Source organism: Acanthochromis polyacanthus, chromosome 11 (genome assembly GCF_021347895.1).
Source record: "Acanthochromis polyacanthus isolate Apoly-LR-REF ecotype Palm Island chromosome 11, KAUST_Apoly_ChrSc, whole genome shotgun sequence".
NCBI classification, from domain to species: domain Eukaryota; kingdom Metazoa; phylum Chordata; class Actinopteri; family Pomacentridae; genus Acanthochromis; species Acanthochromis polyacanthus.
Genome location: NC_067123.1, coordinates 24,010,701 through 24,029,639, shown reverse-complemented (window position 1 = coordinate 24,029,639; position 18,939 = coordinate 24,010,701). Strand labels below are relative to the sequence as shown.

At 40.7% G+C, this 18,939-nt stretch overlaps 1 protein-coding gene across 1 annotated transcript; it reads left to right on the top strand.

Moving 5' to 3' along the window:
• Nucleotides 1-5,908: 5,908 nt before the first annotated feature.
• On the top strand, nt 5,909-11,078 carry LOC110958708 (abhydrolase domain containing 5, lysophosphatidic acid acyltransferase). Its single transcript, XM_022205372.2, has 7 exons — nt 5,909-5,987; nt 6,748-6,830; nt 7,038-7,446; nt 8,484-8,635; nt 9,141-9,252; nt 9,332-9,512; nt 10,715-11,078. The coding sequence occupies exons 1-7, from the start codon at nt 5,944-5,946 to the stop codon at nt 10,817-10,819; spliced, it is 1,086 nt and encodes a 361-aa protein (XP_022061064.1). The 5' UTR covers nt 5,909-5,943; the 3' UTR covers nt 10,820-11,078.
• Nucleotides 11,079-18,939: the final 7,861 nt, after the last annotated feature.

Below are 18,939 nucleotides of genomic sequence, written 5' to 3'. Positions count from 1 at the left end.
TATAAAAAGCAAAAAATGGATCTGATTCAAATTTGGCCACTGTGCCCTTTAAGGTCGTCTTCTTGTAAACTGGTCCCAGCTCTCCCGACACATTTAAAACACTCCCTTGGTGGTCATATTCTGTGAGGACATCAAACATCAGCAGCAGCACACAATGAATTGCCATTACTGTGTCAAAACAGCAACCTTTTAAATTGAATTCATTTTGGGGAACAAATCCCAGGACACCAAATGTTTGCACCAAACTTCAGGTCATTTGTGCCAAATGTTCTTCTTCAGAGGCCTCATGGCGTTAATATAGACCTTAGTATTGAAGCTCTGACCATGTGGGATAAGTTCACAGTGAACAACCCCATGAAGGTTGAACAAAACAAGTCCTGCTCTTGGTTGCATTGCTGACCTGATGCATCTTTCTCAGCCTTGTAGCCTGCAGGCTTTTCCGCTGCAGACTGCTGCTTGTTTCTTGGGTCATCACCAGCGATGATCCTCGATGTGAAGGTTGGAACAGTTTGACAAAAATGCAGAGCTTGCTCTCCATGCAATCACAAAATGAACCTGTAAGACTTGCAAGGAGTGTTCCTAATGTGGCCGGAGCGCTGGGAACGGTGTACCGCTGCACAAGAACATTGCTTTGAAAGCCAAATTTAAATTAGTTTAGAAATTTGCTTTAGGCACTTTGTATAAGCACCATATCCCGCTAACCTCATCATGTCATCATGAATTTAGGTTCTGTACATACCCATAGGTGTTTTCAGTTCATCCTGTATAGACTGGAGTTGGGTGCAGCTGTACTGAGATCTACCAAACCTCATGTACTAATAAGAACGATGAACGATTAAACTGCTACACTACAACACCAGCAATGAAACTAAGAGAGAATGGCGTCAATCAAAGCCAGTCTATACACTTACATATGGCTATAACCACATTTTTTCAGATACATGTGAAACACTTGTGTCATGCATCATGGGTGTACAAAATTAACATGAATAAATCGAAAAGATTTTTCTGAAATGTGCAATATATTAGAAAGTTAGTTCAATTTATGATCGTAAAAAAAAAGGTTCCCATCCTGTCTTCTCATTATTGTGAATGGACAAGCTGAACTTTCACCCTGTCGTCCTAATTCCACTGCTGCTGCTACACGTTAACTGTATCTAGTATATGCCAGCGTGTTGTGGGCTCAGTATACACAAAATTCATTGGCTTTCTTTCCCTGAAGAGACTGTAGCACGTTACTGATGTCTGCATTTGCTGATTTGGTTTCTGGTCCTGGTATTGTGGCTGCTGGTTCACTGTCGCATTGCTGTGACTTATTCAGATGTTGTTGAGCCATTTTGTTACTTGTATCACCAGTATATTTCTTACTATGACAAGTCAAAACGTCAGATTCAAAAAGGGCCTTTCAGCTTCCCCATTTTGAAATGACAGAATAAATCATAGATAAAGTTCTGTTCAAAATGGAAATTATGCCATTCCTGCAGAGACGTTTGACTGTAAAATGTACCTGGCAGTTAAACAGGGAAAACGTGTTTACATACTATGTATTTAAATATATTGCAGCCATTAGGAGCTCTTTAATTTACATCAATTTAGTTTCTGTGCATTGCAGAAAGACAATAGAAGACATCAGCAGCACACATATTTTGTTTTAGGTCTGTATTTTCTGTAATTTCATTTAAACTATATTTATGTTTTCTTTAGAGTATAATTACCTGTGGCTACAAATTGGTGTGTTAGCTCAGAATTAGCCCTTCACATCTACATTACGGTCGCAAATAACTATTTTCTCAATCAATAGTTTCACTGTTTAGTCTATCAAGAATCAGAGAATGGTGAAAAATGTTGATCAGTTTTCCAAATCCCAAAATGATGTGCTCAAATGTGTTGCTCTGTTCACAGTGCAATGACAGTCAGGTTACTGTCAGACTAAAGCAAATGATTGTCAGAATATTTGGCGATTAATTTGTTGATTAATCGATGAATTATTACAGCTGTAATACACATAGGGAGTGCACAGTCCACCAAAACTTCTGCTACACACTTGGAAAAGCGTGAGAAAATCAGTTGCAATCTTCAACCTGACTGCTCGATGACACTAATTCCAACACACTGGATAACAGCCTAAAACTGCAGTGTGATAATTTTCAAACTGTGCCACAATTTAAGGATGCAGGACCACTACACGCCACATGTGTTGACATTATAGTACACAACCTCCAGGCACAATCAGTTAGACTACACAAGCAATCTGATATTTAGAGTAAAGCGGGCTGACTTTGTCTGCTTAGTAAAAATTTCCTCCTGATTGTCGCAGGACTGATGAGACTGAACAGACTCTTTGTTTAAGTCAATTTGCTGCCAGATCATGGGTTACTGATGTTTATCACCCGATTTAACAAGAGGAAGAGGATATGTATAACCTCTAGGTAGCATGAGTAGCATTGAGTTGTGAGACAAAATGAGCAGGCCGACTCTAGGCTGCAGCTTTGTGCTGTCTCCTCACTAAAAGCTTCACCCAGTTACGGGTCTCCAGACAGCTACAGTCTTATACTACCTCTGCTCCTCCACGGGCTTGGCTACAGCCTCATTGTCTACTCGCTTATGAAATTTTGAGTACTCAGCAGAGTGAATAGACAGTAACACACACAGAGTATGAGTGTGTGCATCTATGGAAGCAAAGGAAATGAAGCACTCAGGAACCACTCAGTCAAGCCATAGTCTGAGAGCTACCAGAAGTGGGTGGTATGAGAGGAAAATTGTGTTTGAGGAATGAAGGACAAAGTAGCCAGAGTGTGTGTGTGTGTGTTGTGTGTGTGTGTGTGTGTGTGTGTGTGAGTGTTTATACTAATGGAACACAACTACGCCATCTTGTGGAGCAGAACTGGGCTCAAAACAGGACAGGGCTCTCCTCCATCTGTCCTTTATGTGTTTAAAAAATAATTTATGAAGAAGATTCACTGTAAGTCATCGCTGTGTCTGGAAAATAGTCGCCACTTTGTTGCGTACACCGTTTGGAATCTGATTGAATACAATACAAATGCTCTGCCATGTATTTTACTTTAACAAAGCCTCCACATTTTCAGTTTTTACTGGGGATATTAAAAAGATGAGGACCCCTTGTAGTTCGCATGATGAAGCATGCGCACACTGTCATTCAATTCCATTTTAATCCAGGTCGTTCTCTGTTTCTTCCTCCTCTGCTAGGACTCTTCTGTTGCCACTGCATAAAAGGCTTATTTTTTAAAGACACAGTTTCTACTTTGTGTTTCTTATTGAGCTCACAGTAGGCTGTGGTGGTACTGAGTGCTGATTACATATAAGTGTTCCTAACATATATAACAGGGGTAAATAATTCATAGTACTTTTGAAGTTACTGCAGCCCTGTACACCACCACCACTCAATGAACATCAAGTTAAATCACCCTGTTTCGACAATATCAGCAAAAACTGAAAATGTAAAAGCAGATTTTATGGCAGAGCTGTTGTATTGAACTGCTTTAGATCCCACAGGTGTTCCTAATAAAGTGACTGATTAGTGTCTGTAAAGGATTAGAACCATTTTGGTGCAATGAAAACATGAGTAAATGTACAGTGTATACCATATGTATGTTGTTTTGTACTCCAATTTAAATCACATACCATCCTGCTGAATTGATCAGGTGACTCCCAGTTCCTGAGGGCTCTAAAAGACACAAATAACTCTTAATTCTGTAGTCAGCACACACTGACTACGGAATAATTTCTTGAAGGATATGTGGAGCTTTTCAAGGATAACACGTCTATACATCTATAAGATAAACCCCTTTTAAGATTTAATGAGATTCACAGCAAGAGTAGAAGTTAAAAAAGGAAGAAAAAAAACTAAGGACAGCAAAGGTGCTATTCCTACAGCAACATGATCATACCCTACACTCAAATCCCTGAGGATAATGAAGTAAATTAACTTTTTCTTTAATCTCTGCCTTATCTTAAATTATAGGAGGAAAAAGATAAGAGGTTTAAGCTCTAAGTGAGCAACTGTGTTTTTTCCTGTCTATTATTAGCCTTTTACTTTATATTAGTTTGAAGAATATTCTTCCTTGGTTTGTCATTGCGCATGACCCAGAAAACATGGAATGATTTATTTTTTCAAGAACTCATGACAGTTACTTGTCGGCAAAGTGCCAGTCAATGCATGCAATTCTGTTTAACCCCCAGGATTACTTTTACCTCGGTATCAATAAAACAAATAGGTCAGTCTGTGTCATTTCAGAAAGCGGTGTTACTTCTTTGTTATTGGGGACCCAAAAATACCTTCTGTAAAATATTATGGCTGAATTTTGAGAATACCATGTGTCTTCAGACCTGGATATTTTTCTGATTTCACCTTCACAAAATGATTTATCCATTGGCATTTACGGGGTCAGTATCTCCAGAAAGATAACATCTAGAGCTGTAATATTCAGTAAGGGCACAGACAAAATAGTTTCAAGCAGATCCAAATGATTGAATGGCTCCAGCAGAGGCCAGACTTTTACTTATCGGCCATTGAAAAAAAAAATCATTAAGACCAACAGAGACATTGAAATAGCTTTTGAGAACTGCCTTCCTCCAAACAAATGAAATGTGTGTCAATCAACCTGAGATTTATTGTGATGTGTGTCAAGTTATCGTCATTCTCTGTTCAGTGTTCATTTCAAGTTTACTGTATATATAGAAATATTCAATAGGGCTAAATAGGCTTCATATGTTGTTCAATTTTAACATGAAAAAACATGGATGCAACTTTTAACTTCACACTTATAATGACAATATGTAGACCCCATACACACCAGTTATGTGGTCCTACGAATGAGTCTGCATTGCCATTTTGGAAAAATTAACCTTGCTTATAATACTTTCCACACATCAAATTCTTCAGCTGTTAGAGGCCTCAAATGTTTGTAAGACATTTGACGAAAGACGGTATTTTTAGTTGGAAATATACTTACATCCACATATATGCACTTACAGGAAATTTCTAGGTTCCCAACACAAATTGCCACTTTTTTCCATTTTAAGAGCAAATAATTTAAAATTCTATCATTTAGATCTCATCCTTTTGACAATGTTGTTAGAAAAATGTCAACTATGGAAATTAGATTCCTGGAGATACTGAACCCTTAAATGGCTTCCCAGAGTACATGCTTTTTGTTGTTACAGTTTGTTTTCTGAGACTGAAATTACAAAAAGTCTGAAATAGTGTGAAGTTTCAAAGGTCAGTTAGTGAAAAGTAAAATTTAAAAATAAAAATGCATCACTGTGCTTATGTTAACTTATGTTTAGTTGGCATGTGTATCAATCACATTAATGCACAAGTACAAAAATCCATAGCTAAACAGCTAATTTTGTGTATTTATTTCAGTTTATGAACCAGAACGTCTGATGCCGCCTCAGTGATGCTGCAACGAAAAATTATGCTAATTATTAGCATGCTAACGACAGCGACAACAAAACTTTAGTTCGATTTATGCGTACTATATCGATGTTAACTAACATAATTATTGCTCATTTGATTCTAGAAACGTTTATTTTAATATTTTGTGCGTCGACATTGTATAAAACGGTACATTACCTCTGTTAGCTGTGTAATGGCAGCCCGCTGAATATTAGTCCACCTTTACTGGGAGGTTCAGACCGTGCTGCTGCCTTCATGCACAGTCGGAAAAACATTCAAATGCACTGAAAACCCTCCAACTCCACAATTATTTATTGAACTAACGGAGCCCTAAACATTTAGGAGAGTTTAGTTTTCATCAACACCTCTATTTGTCATATTATAAGTTACTCACAAGCTGCATTCACGTAGTTTGTGTGCGTTTCATCTCTTCGCGTTTTCGTTATGTACATGAACGCATCATAACTATTTCTCCACTTTTTGGTAAAGTTGTCACTCGCGAGAGGCGAGACCATCAGTCCAGGATGAGGAGGATGGCGGAGGAAATCCCCCCCGTCAGGGAGCAGAGGTGAGCGCTGTCTACACTTATTGTCGAGCTTTTAGTTTACGACAAGTAAGTTTGTTTGTTTTGTTTCCCCTTCACCGTAAATTCTGTCGGTTTTGTTACGGCATTAGCCAGCGACACTGTTTTCACGAGCTCGCGCTGACCCTTCAGGAGTAGCTTCAGCAAACTCGCCAGAGTCAGAACCAAACCTGAATATTTTAAACAGTGTCGTTCTAGTAAATCCTCGGTTTTCTGTAAATTAGCTAATGTCGTTAAACACATGCGCTGATCTGCCGTTGTTTACTCGTTAATTCGGGATACTACGTGACCCCCTGTACAGAAGTTTATTCTGTAAAACCCAACTTTATTCAACTGTGTTGTGCTTTTATGTTCCAAATAGTGGATTTGTGTGTTGATGTGACTTTTTAATGCTTTTGGTGTGAGAAGAATTTAACTGCTACATGGGGGATTTCTTTAAACCCTCAAGTCAACATTTAACTGTCAAATGTGTCAGCTGAAAAGCAAGTTAGTATTAAAATTGGTAGAATTTATTAATGACAGAACATAACGGTCCCAAAACACGCAGAGCAAACGCAGTGTTTGGGCTTTGTTCTAGGGCGTTGTTTGTATATTGTTGTCCTTCTTTTCTCGAAAGAAGATTACATACCAGCAGTGCTGATAACAGAAGTGTCATATGGTCAAAGGTCCATTTATAGTTTGTTTTGCATGTACTTTATGTGTCTTGTCTGCCTGCTTGGTTGCATGTTTGCTGTCTGAACCGCAGCTCCTGGATATTAAGTTGGCTTCCCTCTTGGTGCCCCACTTCTCCTTCTGAGCTGAAAGATGCAGAAGAAAAAATGCTCAAGTGTAAGTGCGACTTAAAGAGCTGTTAAACTACTTAGAAAATGACTGATTTTTAGTCAGTAATTAGTGTTGCGTAAAAATAGTCAAAAACACCAGATCTGGTTATTAAAATAAAATAGAAACTGTTCTGATGAATCGGTTTGGGATGAGTCCCATTCCCCCTACTCAGTCTCCCTCCTTTCTACATCTTGTTTTCTCCCTGTTCTGCAGCTGTGAAGCAGCCTTTCTCCAGGCAGCACGTCCGGATATCCAACGACAACCATTTGTGGACCTTAGCCTTTTCTACTCAGCCACAGCCATGCTCTCCGTACCCATCGCAGCCCCCTGCCCATCCCAGAACCCCTCTGGTTTTGCTGCACGGCTTTGGAGGTGGAGTTGCCCTCTGGGCCCAGAACCTGGACTCTTTCTCTAGCAGCGGCCCGGTCTACGCTCTAGACCTGCTGGGCTTCGGCAGGAGCAGCCGTCCCCAGTTCAGCACCGACCCCGAGGTGGCTGAGGACGAGTTCGTGACGGCCCTGGAGGAGTGGAGGGAGAAGGTGGGACTGGAGGAGATAGTGCTGCTGGGACACAACCTTGGAGGATACCTGTCTGCGGCGTACACACTCAAATACCCACACAGGTGCTTTGGTGTGTGTGTCTGAGAGGATGCATACAAGTAGTTTACAGTTTTAAAGAGGTCTTCACAGAAACTTCATTCAATACAAAAGAGTGGCTCGAGATTAATTTTCCCCATATTGCCACAAATCCAGCTTTTGTTTGTTGATACCAGTCTGAAGTACACAAGAAAAGTAATTCACAAAGGCAATGTGTTGCTCAAGTGCAGCAAACATAAAGAAGAACAGATTTGGATCAAGTATGAAGTTTGAAACTTTTCTCAAGCAATGTGAAACATTTGTAGATTTTTGCTTAATAAATGTGATGATTTGCAAATTTTATGGCCATATAAGGTCACAAATCAAAGATATGAGAGATAATCTATAAAATGGAATACTTTAACGTGCCACCTTTTGTTGGGCATTTTTGAAGACTCCCTGATATTTTATAAACCAAACAACTGACTAGCAAATTTGAAAAAAAATGTTGTGATTTTTGGGTCTTCTACATGTCTTCCTGTCAGTTTCCCCCAGTTTCTAAATGCCTTTTGATGGTGAAGAAAACTGTACTCCCCAACACTTTGACTTTCTTCCCAATTTCTCTTTGGAAAAGACCTACATAAGACCACAAGTGTTATTATGGTCTGTCTCGCTTCTGTTGTTAATTGCCTTTTCCTCTCCATTTTTATAGCAACACACTACTTTTTCCAGTACAATAGTGTTCAAATAATGCTCTCGAGGGCTTGGTGCCACAACGTGTTCCAACACTACTTTTTTGCAGACAGAGGGGGTTGTAAGTAATCAAGAACTGTAGGAACTCTCAATGCCTGATCAACCTCTATTTCTGCAGAACAGCTTTAAGTTGTTAACCCATTTCTTGTTCCCTGAAAAAGGCCTTTTTGTATAACTCTGAAACGTAGTTATTTTTCAGTTTTGAGTAACTTTTTTTTTTTTTTACCTTTGGCAATTCAGCAGTTACCTTTGTACCATTTCAAGCTTTTCATTGGACTTATTTGACATTTTAGTGTGTGCATTTATGAAATAACTGTGTATTTGTGTCCAGGGTAAAGCATCTGCTGCTAGTGGAGCCGTGGGGATTCCCGGCACGTCCAGACAATCCCAGCCACTACTCCATCCCAGTCTGGATCAGAGCCATCGGGGCTTTCATGAGCCCCTTCAACCCTCTAGCTGGACTCAGACTGGCTGGGCCTCTAGGTCAACACACACACACACACACACACCCACACACACACACCCACACACACCACATACTGACACACACTTAGATGTAGTCTTCCTTCTGTTACATATCCAATATACAGATGTTTATGTTTTGGTTGGTGTAGATGATGCTGAACTTCAAAGTCGTGTAAAGCAACACCACTCTGGTTTACTTGGAGTAAAAAAATTTGAAGAAGAGGCCTTCATTAATATATCTAAGCCCCTCATGACACTGATGTTTTCTTTTAAAATGTGTTTTCACACTAAAAAGTGAATTCCTATTAAACCTCCTGCATCTGAACACAAAAAGGATATTTCTACTTGTCTTGCTGCACCTTCTTAAGTACTGATTGTTTAGTCACTCACTTGACTGAAAAAGATATTGAGGGTAAATCTGTCTACGCTGGGAAGTTCGCCCCGAGTCCACAGTGTGCATCGGTCTGACTGGTTTTGCAGTTGAAAGTAAATGTCCTTGTTTTGTAATTCTCTCCTCTCTCAGGTCCAATGCTGGTCCAGATGATCAGGTCAGACTTCAAGCAGAAGTACTCCTCTGTGTTCAGCGACAACACTGTGTCTAACTACATCTACCATCTGAACGCTCAGACTCCGAGGTGAGGAACTTTCTACACCGGCACACACAGATTTCCCGACATAATGTGCAAACTCGTGCATCGTCTCTTTCTGTTTCAGCGGAGAGACGGCCTTCAAGAACATGACCATTCCCTACGGCTGGGCTAAGAGGCCCATGCTGGACAGGATTGACCAGGTCCGAGCTGACATTCCCATTTCCTTCATTTACGGGTCGCGCTCCAGCATTGACAGCGACTCTGGATACGCCTTCAAGAAAACCCGACCAGATGTGGAAATTGAGGCAAGTTTTATATTTTCCTGTTCCAGTTTGTTGTCAGTAACATCGGTGGCATCAGGAGACCTTAGATCACTTTGTGTAGTTCCAGAACCAACAATGGGAAGGTTTGTTTTTCAGATACATTAAAGTCCCAATTGCGTGCGCTCCAGTTTTAGGATCTTTTCAGATATAAATGATCATTCATAGATACATTTTTCTCTGTATTGTAAATTTTTTGCAACTCAGTTTTTTGTCACACTTTTTGGATTATTGCTAGTGACTTTTTTTAAGCTGGTCCCTCTGTGGACATTTGGAACTTCTGACCTGTTTTTCCTCCAACGATGCTGTTGTTGTTGACAAGCAAAGCAACAACAGACATCTCCAGAGAAATCAGAGGGGAATCTGCTGAGATTTGGATCCAGACAACAGACACTGATGGCAAAAAGAAGCCATATTATCTATCATCATGTCCACGTTGTCCACTGTACTAATGGCAACTCTGGCAGTCTGATCCGTGGCCTCTCCAAGTGGTAAAGTGTCGCTGGGCAAAAAGCTAAACTCTCAGTTGCTCCTCATGGCAGGCTAGTGCCTCACATGGCAACTGAATGGATGAGTGGGAAGCACATTGTAAAGCACTTTGGACCCTAAGATTAAAAAGCAGCATGTAAATGTGGACCAATTAAATTTAGCGTCATGGGCAATGTGGGATTTCTGGACAACAACACAAGCAAGCTGATGGCCGTGGTAAGGAATCAAGGGAACTTTGTGAGTCCAGTGATGTGTTTCAGAGTCGTGGCTGCAGGAATCACTCCGGATCCCATAGATGTCTTTAACATGGTTCAGAAAGACAGAAATAAACATAAGAGAGGCTTCTATGTACAATAAATAGCGCCACTCTGCTCAGATTACTTTGAAAGAGCTCCGATATTGAACTGTTAGCAGTGGGGCTACGATCATACCAAAGGACTTTCCACAAGCCATGTGTGATCTCATCTGCTTCAGTTTTTAACTCGGTGCTTTCTCGTGATCTTCAATTTCTAGTGTTCTTGTTTAATTTAACTTCCACGTGTTTGAGCGACGTTAATTGCCCTGAAGGGATTATGAAAATGATTGTGATTCTGATTTATTTGTAAATTACAATGGGGTTTTTCTACATGTGAAGTCATTTGTGACCACCAGAGTTGTATCTGACTGTTTCTGTTCAACTGTGCGTTTGTGCTCGTCAGGTGATCAGAGGAGCAGGCCATTATGTTTTTGCCGACCAGCCGGAAGACTTCAACCAGATAGTCCTTCGAATTCTCACTAGGATGGAGGGGGCAACAAAACAGTGACAGTTCCCTCATTCAGAAAACACACAGGAGAGCACAAGGATTAACCACCGCAAGCCCATTACACAACCACAGCAGTTCAACTGTAAGCCTCTTTATCATGCACTTTACTCTTAAGAGAGACCATCACTGACTGAGGACACTGGACTCATCATTCCACAGTCTAATTCTCCCTAAGGCCCGGGGGTCTAAGGCCATGGGTTTCTTGATCCAGCCTTATGTAAAAACATTTTGTAAATAAATGTGAGATCCAACCTGTGTAGCTCTGCTCAGTGTTTTGTCCTCATGTGATAAGAGAAGTTTGGTTTAATCTGATTCTTGGAAAGTATTGAGCAACTGTTGCAAAGAAAGTGAAATTCCCTGAAGGGAATATATTGTTTTGGGTGGAGGTCTTAATAAAGTGCACATACTGTTCCTTGTGTGACCCCTCACCCACTCTGTGAGTGATATGAGGGAGACGTGAGTGGGGCAAAGGGCTGCTGTGTTTTTCAGGAAATTTCCTCACTTCTCCAGAAACACTGACTGAAAGTGGCCAGCAGGTGGCAGCACAGCTTCACTGCTCCTCTGGCTGGCTGAAGGGTAGCTCATGCAAAGCTTCCTTGCATGCATATTGACTTGAGTGACCCACTCAGGAGACCTGGACAGTGATGTTCTAAGAGCAGTACGACTCTCGGCTCACTGCTAAGTCACAACTGCAGTGACAGAATAGGGTCAGAGACATGTGTTGGACTAAAAATAGGCCTTCTGTTTGAAGAGGCTTCACTGTGACTTTAACAACTTACTGGGAGACATTTTTGTCAATGTGTGTGTCTGCAACAATGTATGAACCAAGAAAAATGCATGTTTTAATTGATAAGTGTGAATTTAAATGTAAGATTTTTTTATTTTACATTTTACAGTAAAATAGACTAAACGGGGCAGTGAAAGCTTCATGTGTTTCATCAATTTGAACATTACAAATATTTGATGCTTGCTACAAAAAAACAGCAGCGGTGAAGGAAACTTTCATATTTGTAATTAAAAAATAGTAATTAGACAATGAAAAAATTTTAGTCCATGTCGAGTTTTCAGAACAATCACGTGAAAGTCCTTCATTTGAATAGCAGATTTACTTAAAATATCACAAAAATTTACTTAAAGTATTAAAAGAACTCTGAAAAAATGTCTCTTGCATTAGAATATTATTATCACTAATACATTAACCTAAAGCAAGATTTTTACAGTGTAACTCATTTCGCTTCATAATGCAACTGATGCTTATCATTATGAATAAATCTGCTAATTATTCTCTACAATAATTAATTGATTGGTTAGTTAAACTAACGTATTCCAACCAATTATCAGAAGCAAACCTTTAAAAGTTCTGTATATGTTTTGTGTGCAAAAATCTTCTTTGTAACGTATCTAAAGCTGTTAGATGAAGGTTGTAAAGTAAAAAGGTGTAGATGCTGAAAGTGGCATCAAAAGAAAAGACACAAATTACTTCAAATTTGTGCTTGGGTACAGTATTTAAGTAAAAACACTCAGTTACTTTCCACCACTGGGAAGTTATCGTATTCAGCGTGTTGTTGCAATGACAAACCCAATTTTATTACTGCTTCAGCTTAAGTATACACACGGAGCAGTTTGGTGAGAAACACTGAATGTAAACATCACTTGTTTACAAGAAAACTTAACAGAGTACTTCGAATAGGGTGACCTTTATCTCCGGTGTCTGTCTCCAGCAGCAGGATGCCGGCAGAAGAAGCTGGTGTTAAAGGTTGCAGTCGAGCAAACTAATCAGGGTAAACTAAGCAGGATATGTGAGCGCTGTGGCCTTTACCAGTGCAGCCCCTCTGTTACCTCTGCCCATCTCTGTCACTTCTGAGACATCAACCCGGCCCACCCGAACCGTCTCCTGGCAACAGTGTAGCCACGGAGACAGAATCTTTCGGATTGCCGACCTCCAGGAAGTGATGCTGCGGTTGGAAGGGGTAATTATGGGTTGTTTTCTTAGAGACGACGGCTGGCAGTTTGTCAAGGCAGCGCGATACAGGAGCTCGATGTGCACGGCCGCTTGTGGCTGAAAACGTGCACAAACAATGTGCCCCGGCCTCTGTCCATAATACTCACTTAATAAGCTTGCAGGCTTATTCATCGTGTCTCTGCCTCTCTCTCTGTCACCCACTCAGTCACATGGGCACAAAATCATTTCATTACGAAAAGGGAAACAAGCGAGAGAAGTGACAGAAGCTTTCATACTGGGTTTGGATATAATTGAAAGCCTACGGGCCTGAAATAACTGCACATAAAAGGTGCGCGCACACAGAAACTCAGTGTTGCACTGCTGCTGGAAGTCTATCAGCTCTTTAATCAACACAAATACATACAGGTTTGGGCATCCGAAATAATAGGAGCTCAAATTTAGGAGTTAACTCTGTTATCTCTTTCTAATTTGTGATGTCTGACTATTTCTGTTTCACTTCAGATCCTAATCCATACATTTAAAATAAAAACTAAATGCTTGAACTGACTTCTTTTGTACAACTGGACATGGAGTCAGTCCTTTAGAAAGCTGTCCCGGATGAGCACCAATCACCCACAAAACTAAACGTGTCCATCATCTCAGCACAGAAGCACCAAACAATTAAGTTCATTTTTCATGTGACAATCAACCAGTGTAACGAGATGCATGCATCACGCACAAGCAGCTCCACTCCCCTCTTGTCTGATCCAAACAATTATAGTTCGCCTATGAGTGACTGATGATATTTACAGTCTGGAGATTTATTTTTACCCACAAAGGTAGCAGCCAGACTGACATCTGCACAATAAAAACCAGAGACAAAGATTGTGTGAAGCCTGTGCAATCGATGTTAAATGGAAGGAGTATCTTTCTTTCTTTCTGTGAATCTATCTTGGAAGCTAATTCACTATCATATGAAAGATCTGAAGAATACGGTAATTTTCCTTGAAGTTCAAACTGATCTTGAGTCTTTATGCAGCGAGAGCACTTCACAGCACCTCGCAGCTATCAAATTACGCTGAAAGTGACAGTCTAATGATCACAGCATTTAAATTCTGACTGAGTGCATCAGGAAAGACTAACAGAACCAGGGGCTGGGATTGCCAGCTGGTTGGTTATTCTCTGCAGACACAGCACAGGAAAAGCTGTTGACGTGACGACTTCTCTTCATCTGGCAAAAGGAAGGAACAGAATCTGCAGAGGCATTGAGAGTTTTGCGTGAAGGATCACGGGAATGCATCTCAGCAGTGACATCAGTGGGACTGATTCATAAAATCCTGTAAAGCTTTTAATTTCTCTCTTTTCAGTCAAAGTATTGATCCTGCAGAACTAAATCGGGCTTCTGAGATACTTCTTGACACCAAGCAAGTTTCCATTCTGCTACTATACGTAGATTTTAAAGTACAGCTAGGCCTTTGATTAGTCTATAGATATTCCTTGATCTTTCATATGTATTTTGGTGACTAATTTATCAGTGATTCATCATGAGCCCATAATAAAGCTCTAAACACGTGTTTGCACAGTATTCAGTGCCTATAAGAAGCACTCACCCCTTTGTGGAAGTTTTCCCCTTTTATTACATTTTAACATTTAATCATGGTCAGTTACAAGAAGTTCACAAAAAGGATTCACTTCATGTCAAAAGTGAAAACAGATTTCTACAAAGTAACACCAGTTAGTTAAAAATATAGCATTAGTGACTGCATAAGTGTTCACTCCCTTTCAAGTCAGTATGTAGAAGATTAAACTTTGGCCACCACTGACCCTGTGTTAAGGTCTCAGTCAGCCTTGCACAACTAGATGCTGCAGTTTTACCCCATTCTTCTTCGCAAAACTGCTCGAGCTTTGTCCAGTTGCACATGGATAGAGACAGAACATCCCTTTTCAAAGTCAGCCATTGCTAAGGTCTGCGTTCTGACTTCACTATTCCAGAACATTCACCTTGTTGTCTTTAAACCATTTCTGTGTAGCTTTGGCTGTATTGTTTGGGTCATGGTCTTGCTGGAAAACAAATCTTTTCCCAAGTCACAGTTCTCTTGCGGACTGCATCAGGTTGTCCTCCAAAATTTCCCTCTACCTTGTGGCGTTCATTTTACCCTCCAGGGCTTCACAGTAGCTCGGTCGTTAGTGCTGATGTCTTGCAGCTAGAAGTTCCTATTCTTCCAGTTGATTTTAGAGCCTCCTACATTCCTCATGGTAAGCTCTAGTCAAGACTTAAAATAAGCTTTTTCCATTAGTGGCATTCTCTTTGCCACTCTCTCATAAAGCTTTGTCTGACGAAGAACCAAGGAAACAGTTATTGTATGTGCAGTTTCGTCTATCTCAGCCACTGAAGTTTTAAGTTCTTCAGAGGAGTCATAAGTGTCTTGGTGGCCTCCATTATTACTGCACAGTCAGTCAGTTGCTGCAGAGAGTCTGTTGAACAAAATTATGAATAGAAATAAAAGGAATATTCTGCAATGTCAAATATGGCGGCTGCATGACAAATGTCCCATCCCCAGTCCCAAAAGCCCAATTATCTGCTTTGTAACAGTCCAACCTGGGAAACATCCAGGCCATGTTGTTACACCGACCCCAGTGTGGTGTTGTGAAAAATGTTGTTTTAACCTTAGTTTTATGGCATCTTTTAAGGTGTTTTTTTTAAATCACAAATGACTGATTAATGCAGTTTTTATGTCCCAATGACTACTGAAGTCACAGTTTTGGTTCTCTCCATTTATGTGTGAGCTGGTCACTATTGCTTAAAATAAGTGTTGCAAAGATGACTGCCGAGTAATGAGACATGCCTTTTAGAATTTTGCCCTAGTTCAGACACCTAAGTCATGTTTCTTAAGTCATTTTCTGTTTGACAAAGCTACTCCTGGATTACAGAAGATGTTATGCAACTGCACTGATACAGTGCCACTATAAAGCGAAACAATCAATGTTTATTGTCCCCCTGTAAGCTCCTTTTATCATGTGTGGGAACAATACCAGCAGCTACAATTGTTAATTACTTCAGAAACAAAGAGTTTTCTTGGCAGAATTTCTACCTCCAGGTTGAAAAGGTTCTTACAAAGACAAGTTTGGGCACAATATCATTCTCATATTTAGGATAATTTAAAGCCACCCTTATGTCTGCATTGTCCATCCATGGAGGCTTCCCTGGATTATAATTTGTGTCATTTTGCCAGTGAATTTGATTTGATCCCTGTCTGTCTTTTCAATATGTGAGGAATACTTACACATCCATCTCTGTTATTTTTTGCCTGAAGACTGTTAATCCCTCAGTCCATGGCTATTTGGTTTGAGTTTAGCAGGTTTAAATTTCTATGGCCCATGGTGTCTTCTGTGTAATGTCAGCAATAATGGTTCTTTTTCAATACCGTTCCTCTCCTGTTTGCTTCTTTTCCAGGCTGTCACAGCTAATGAAATTTGCCTTTAATTGACTTTAATTGAATTTTCCCTCTCTCTCTCTTGCCTGTGCTCTCTGGCAGTCCTTGATTTCACATTGTGTGGCGTGAGCAAACACAATGTTTCTGTAAAACTATGAATAAGTCAAATGCACACACACACACATACACACACACACACACACTTACATACTTCTCAATGTCAGATAAAAAAAAGCTCCATCTGATGGCCAAACATTGTCTGTGTACTCAGAGATCAACTACGTGTGTGTGTGTGTGTGTGTGTGTGTGTAGGTGTGTGTGTGTGTGTGTGTGTGTCTGTGTTGGGCACTGCCACAAGGAAATGAAGTTTTAAAATAACAGAGGAGTGCAGAGTCTCTGCAGGCTGTATTTAGTCAAAGAAGTGTCCGTCTGGCTTGCAGACATGCCGTGTTGTGCCATGTTGTGTTGTGTGCGCGTGTGTGCGCGTGTGTGCGCGTGTGTGCGCGTGTGTGCGCGTGTGTGTGTGTGCATGTGTGTGTGTGCGTGTGTGTGTGTTGAGGGACTTTGTTGCCTGCAGCAGTTTTATCAGCGACTCCACTGACAGCCTGGTGGCAGGAGTTCAGCCTCAACATTCAGCTCCACTGACAGCCAGATAAAATGTTCTGCTGACAGATACATCCTTCAGTCTGCAGCTTCAACCACACAGAGACCATACATCGTAAATACAGGCCCACACATACAGTGAACACAAGCAGTAAAGTGTAATAGTACTGATGGCCGTCTGATGTTCTTAACATCTCCTATTTCACAAAAACTATTGTTCTGTTGTTACCTAAATCAATAGATCTGCAAATGTTTGACAGTTTGTACTGAATTCAAAACCAGTTCCTGTCAGATGATTCTGCCACTGAGGCCATTACAAAGCACCAGTACTTGTGATTCGCTGTTGAAACACCAGGCATGAAAGATTAAGTCACGATGGAATCAAGATACAGAGATTCTGCGATGTGCTATGCATTGTTGAGTCAAGTCAAGTCACTGCTATTTAGGCAGTAAATCTAAAGTTGAAAGGCTGCATGGTGTTAGTACTTTCACTTTGCAGGTAAAAGATCCCCGGTTTGAGTCCCCGCCTTCCTGGGATCTTTCTCCATGGAGTGTGCATGTTCTCCCTGTGCATGCGTGGGTTCTCCCCTAGTACTCTGGCTTCCTCCCACAGTCCAAAAACATGCTGAGGTGAATTGGTAACTCTAAATGATGTGATTGTTTGTCTGCATATGTAGCCCTGTGATAGACTGATGACCTGTCCAGGGTGTCCTCTGCCTTCACCCATAAGTCTGCTGGGATAGACTAAACTAATTTAACTTAACCTAACTAGATTCATTTTCTAGGAAAGAAAGCGTCTTTTGTGGTCCAGCAGCCGATAACTATCCTCTAAACTCAGAAGTGTGGCGGGCGGTGCGTGTGGGGTGGAATTCATCTGATTCATCCCCTTTCATATTGTTATTTTGCTGTCCCTTGATAGTGATCAACGTGGTCAGTATAATTTTATCAGGGCCAATACAGATACCAGTCATTAATTTTTTTTAAAAAGTGACTGAAAGCTGATATTTTCAACCAATATACAGTATTTGTACAGTAAAAAGGAAACTCTTACAGTCAAAATTTAGAATAGCAAACTTCAAGACACAACTTTGATGAAAGAGCCGTGTTTATTTATGGCTTGCATATGTGTAAAAACTTTTCAATCTTTGTACTCCAATGGTGAAAGGTTTTTACTGGTGAGCTGTGATAGGGACAAAAGGTGGCTGCATCACAGCCTAAATGGCACATTAATGTATTTTATCTTCTCCGGTAATTCATGTTATCAAAAATCTGTGAAAAAAACAACAAAACAGATGATTAGAAAAATGCTTTTTATCCGATCCGATAATCCACCAGGCTGATAATCAGTGACTCTTGTTCGATGCATTATGATAAAAATTTGTACTGTTTTGTTTCAGTGCAAATGCCAGTTAAAGACTTAACCGAGTGCTGCTGTTAATGCACACTGTCCTGCCAGAAGTAGATAATCTGTCTGCTGCTATTACTGTACATGGTGTCTCCCTGCCAGTCTGCCACGCTGATCCCCTGGAAATCACACAGCATCTACTGTAAGCACTACAAACTCTAATTCAGGGGTTACCCACATCTTGCCTTATGGTCTAGATATTTGCTGTTTTTGTAGGAATTGTGAAAGAAATTAAACCGCTAAATGAACTAAGGCAGTGAGGGCTGACAGAGATCAGTGTTGTAGGGAGGCGATAGGATCTGATTCCAGCACGTGGCTCGGCGCGCACGTGACATCCTCTCCCAGAAACACTATCTTCAATCATCCATTCATTGTTTGAAGCCCACATGAGAACGTTGTCGCCTAATCATGTGTGTGTTTCATCCTACATGGTTTCTGTGCTCCTTCTTGTTGTGTGGAGCTCTGGCTGTACTTGGCATCGTGTGTCTGTGTGCGAGCGTGTGCATGTGTGCGTATGTCTAAGCCTTCAGGGTCACGCGGGTTCACGTGTCGACCCGGGAGCTTATCTGGTCTGATCTGATTTCCTCCCAGCCGGCTGATGTGGAACAGTAGCCCAGATGTTGCAGAGATTACAACTCCCTGCAGTGTCGAGACCATTCAGGAAAATAAACACAATGGGTGAATATGTAGTGCACACAGACCCGCTCTGCTCAATCAAGTCTCCTCCATACAGACA

Coding starts and splice junctions, on each gene's coding strand:
- LOC110958708 (XM_022205372.2), top strand. CDS start 5,944: ATGAGGAGGATGGCGGAGGAAATCCCCCCCGTCAGGGAGCAGAG. Junction 5,988..6,747: donor CCCCCCGTCAGGGAGCAGAG/GTGAGCGCTGTC, acceptor TCTGAACCGCAG/CTCCTGGATATTAAGTTGGC. Junction 8,636..9,140: donor CAGACTGGCTGGGCCTCTAG/GTCAACACACAC, acceptor CTCCTCTCTCAG/GTCCAATGCTGGTCCAGATG.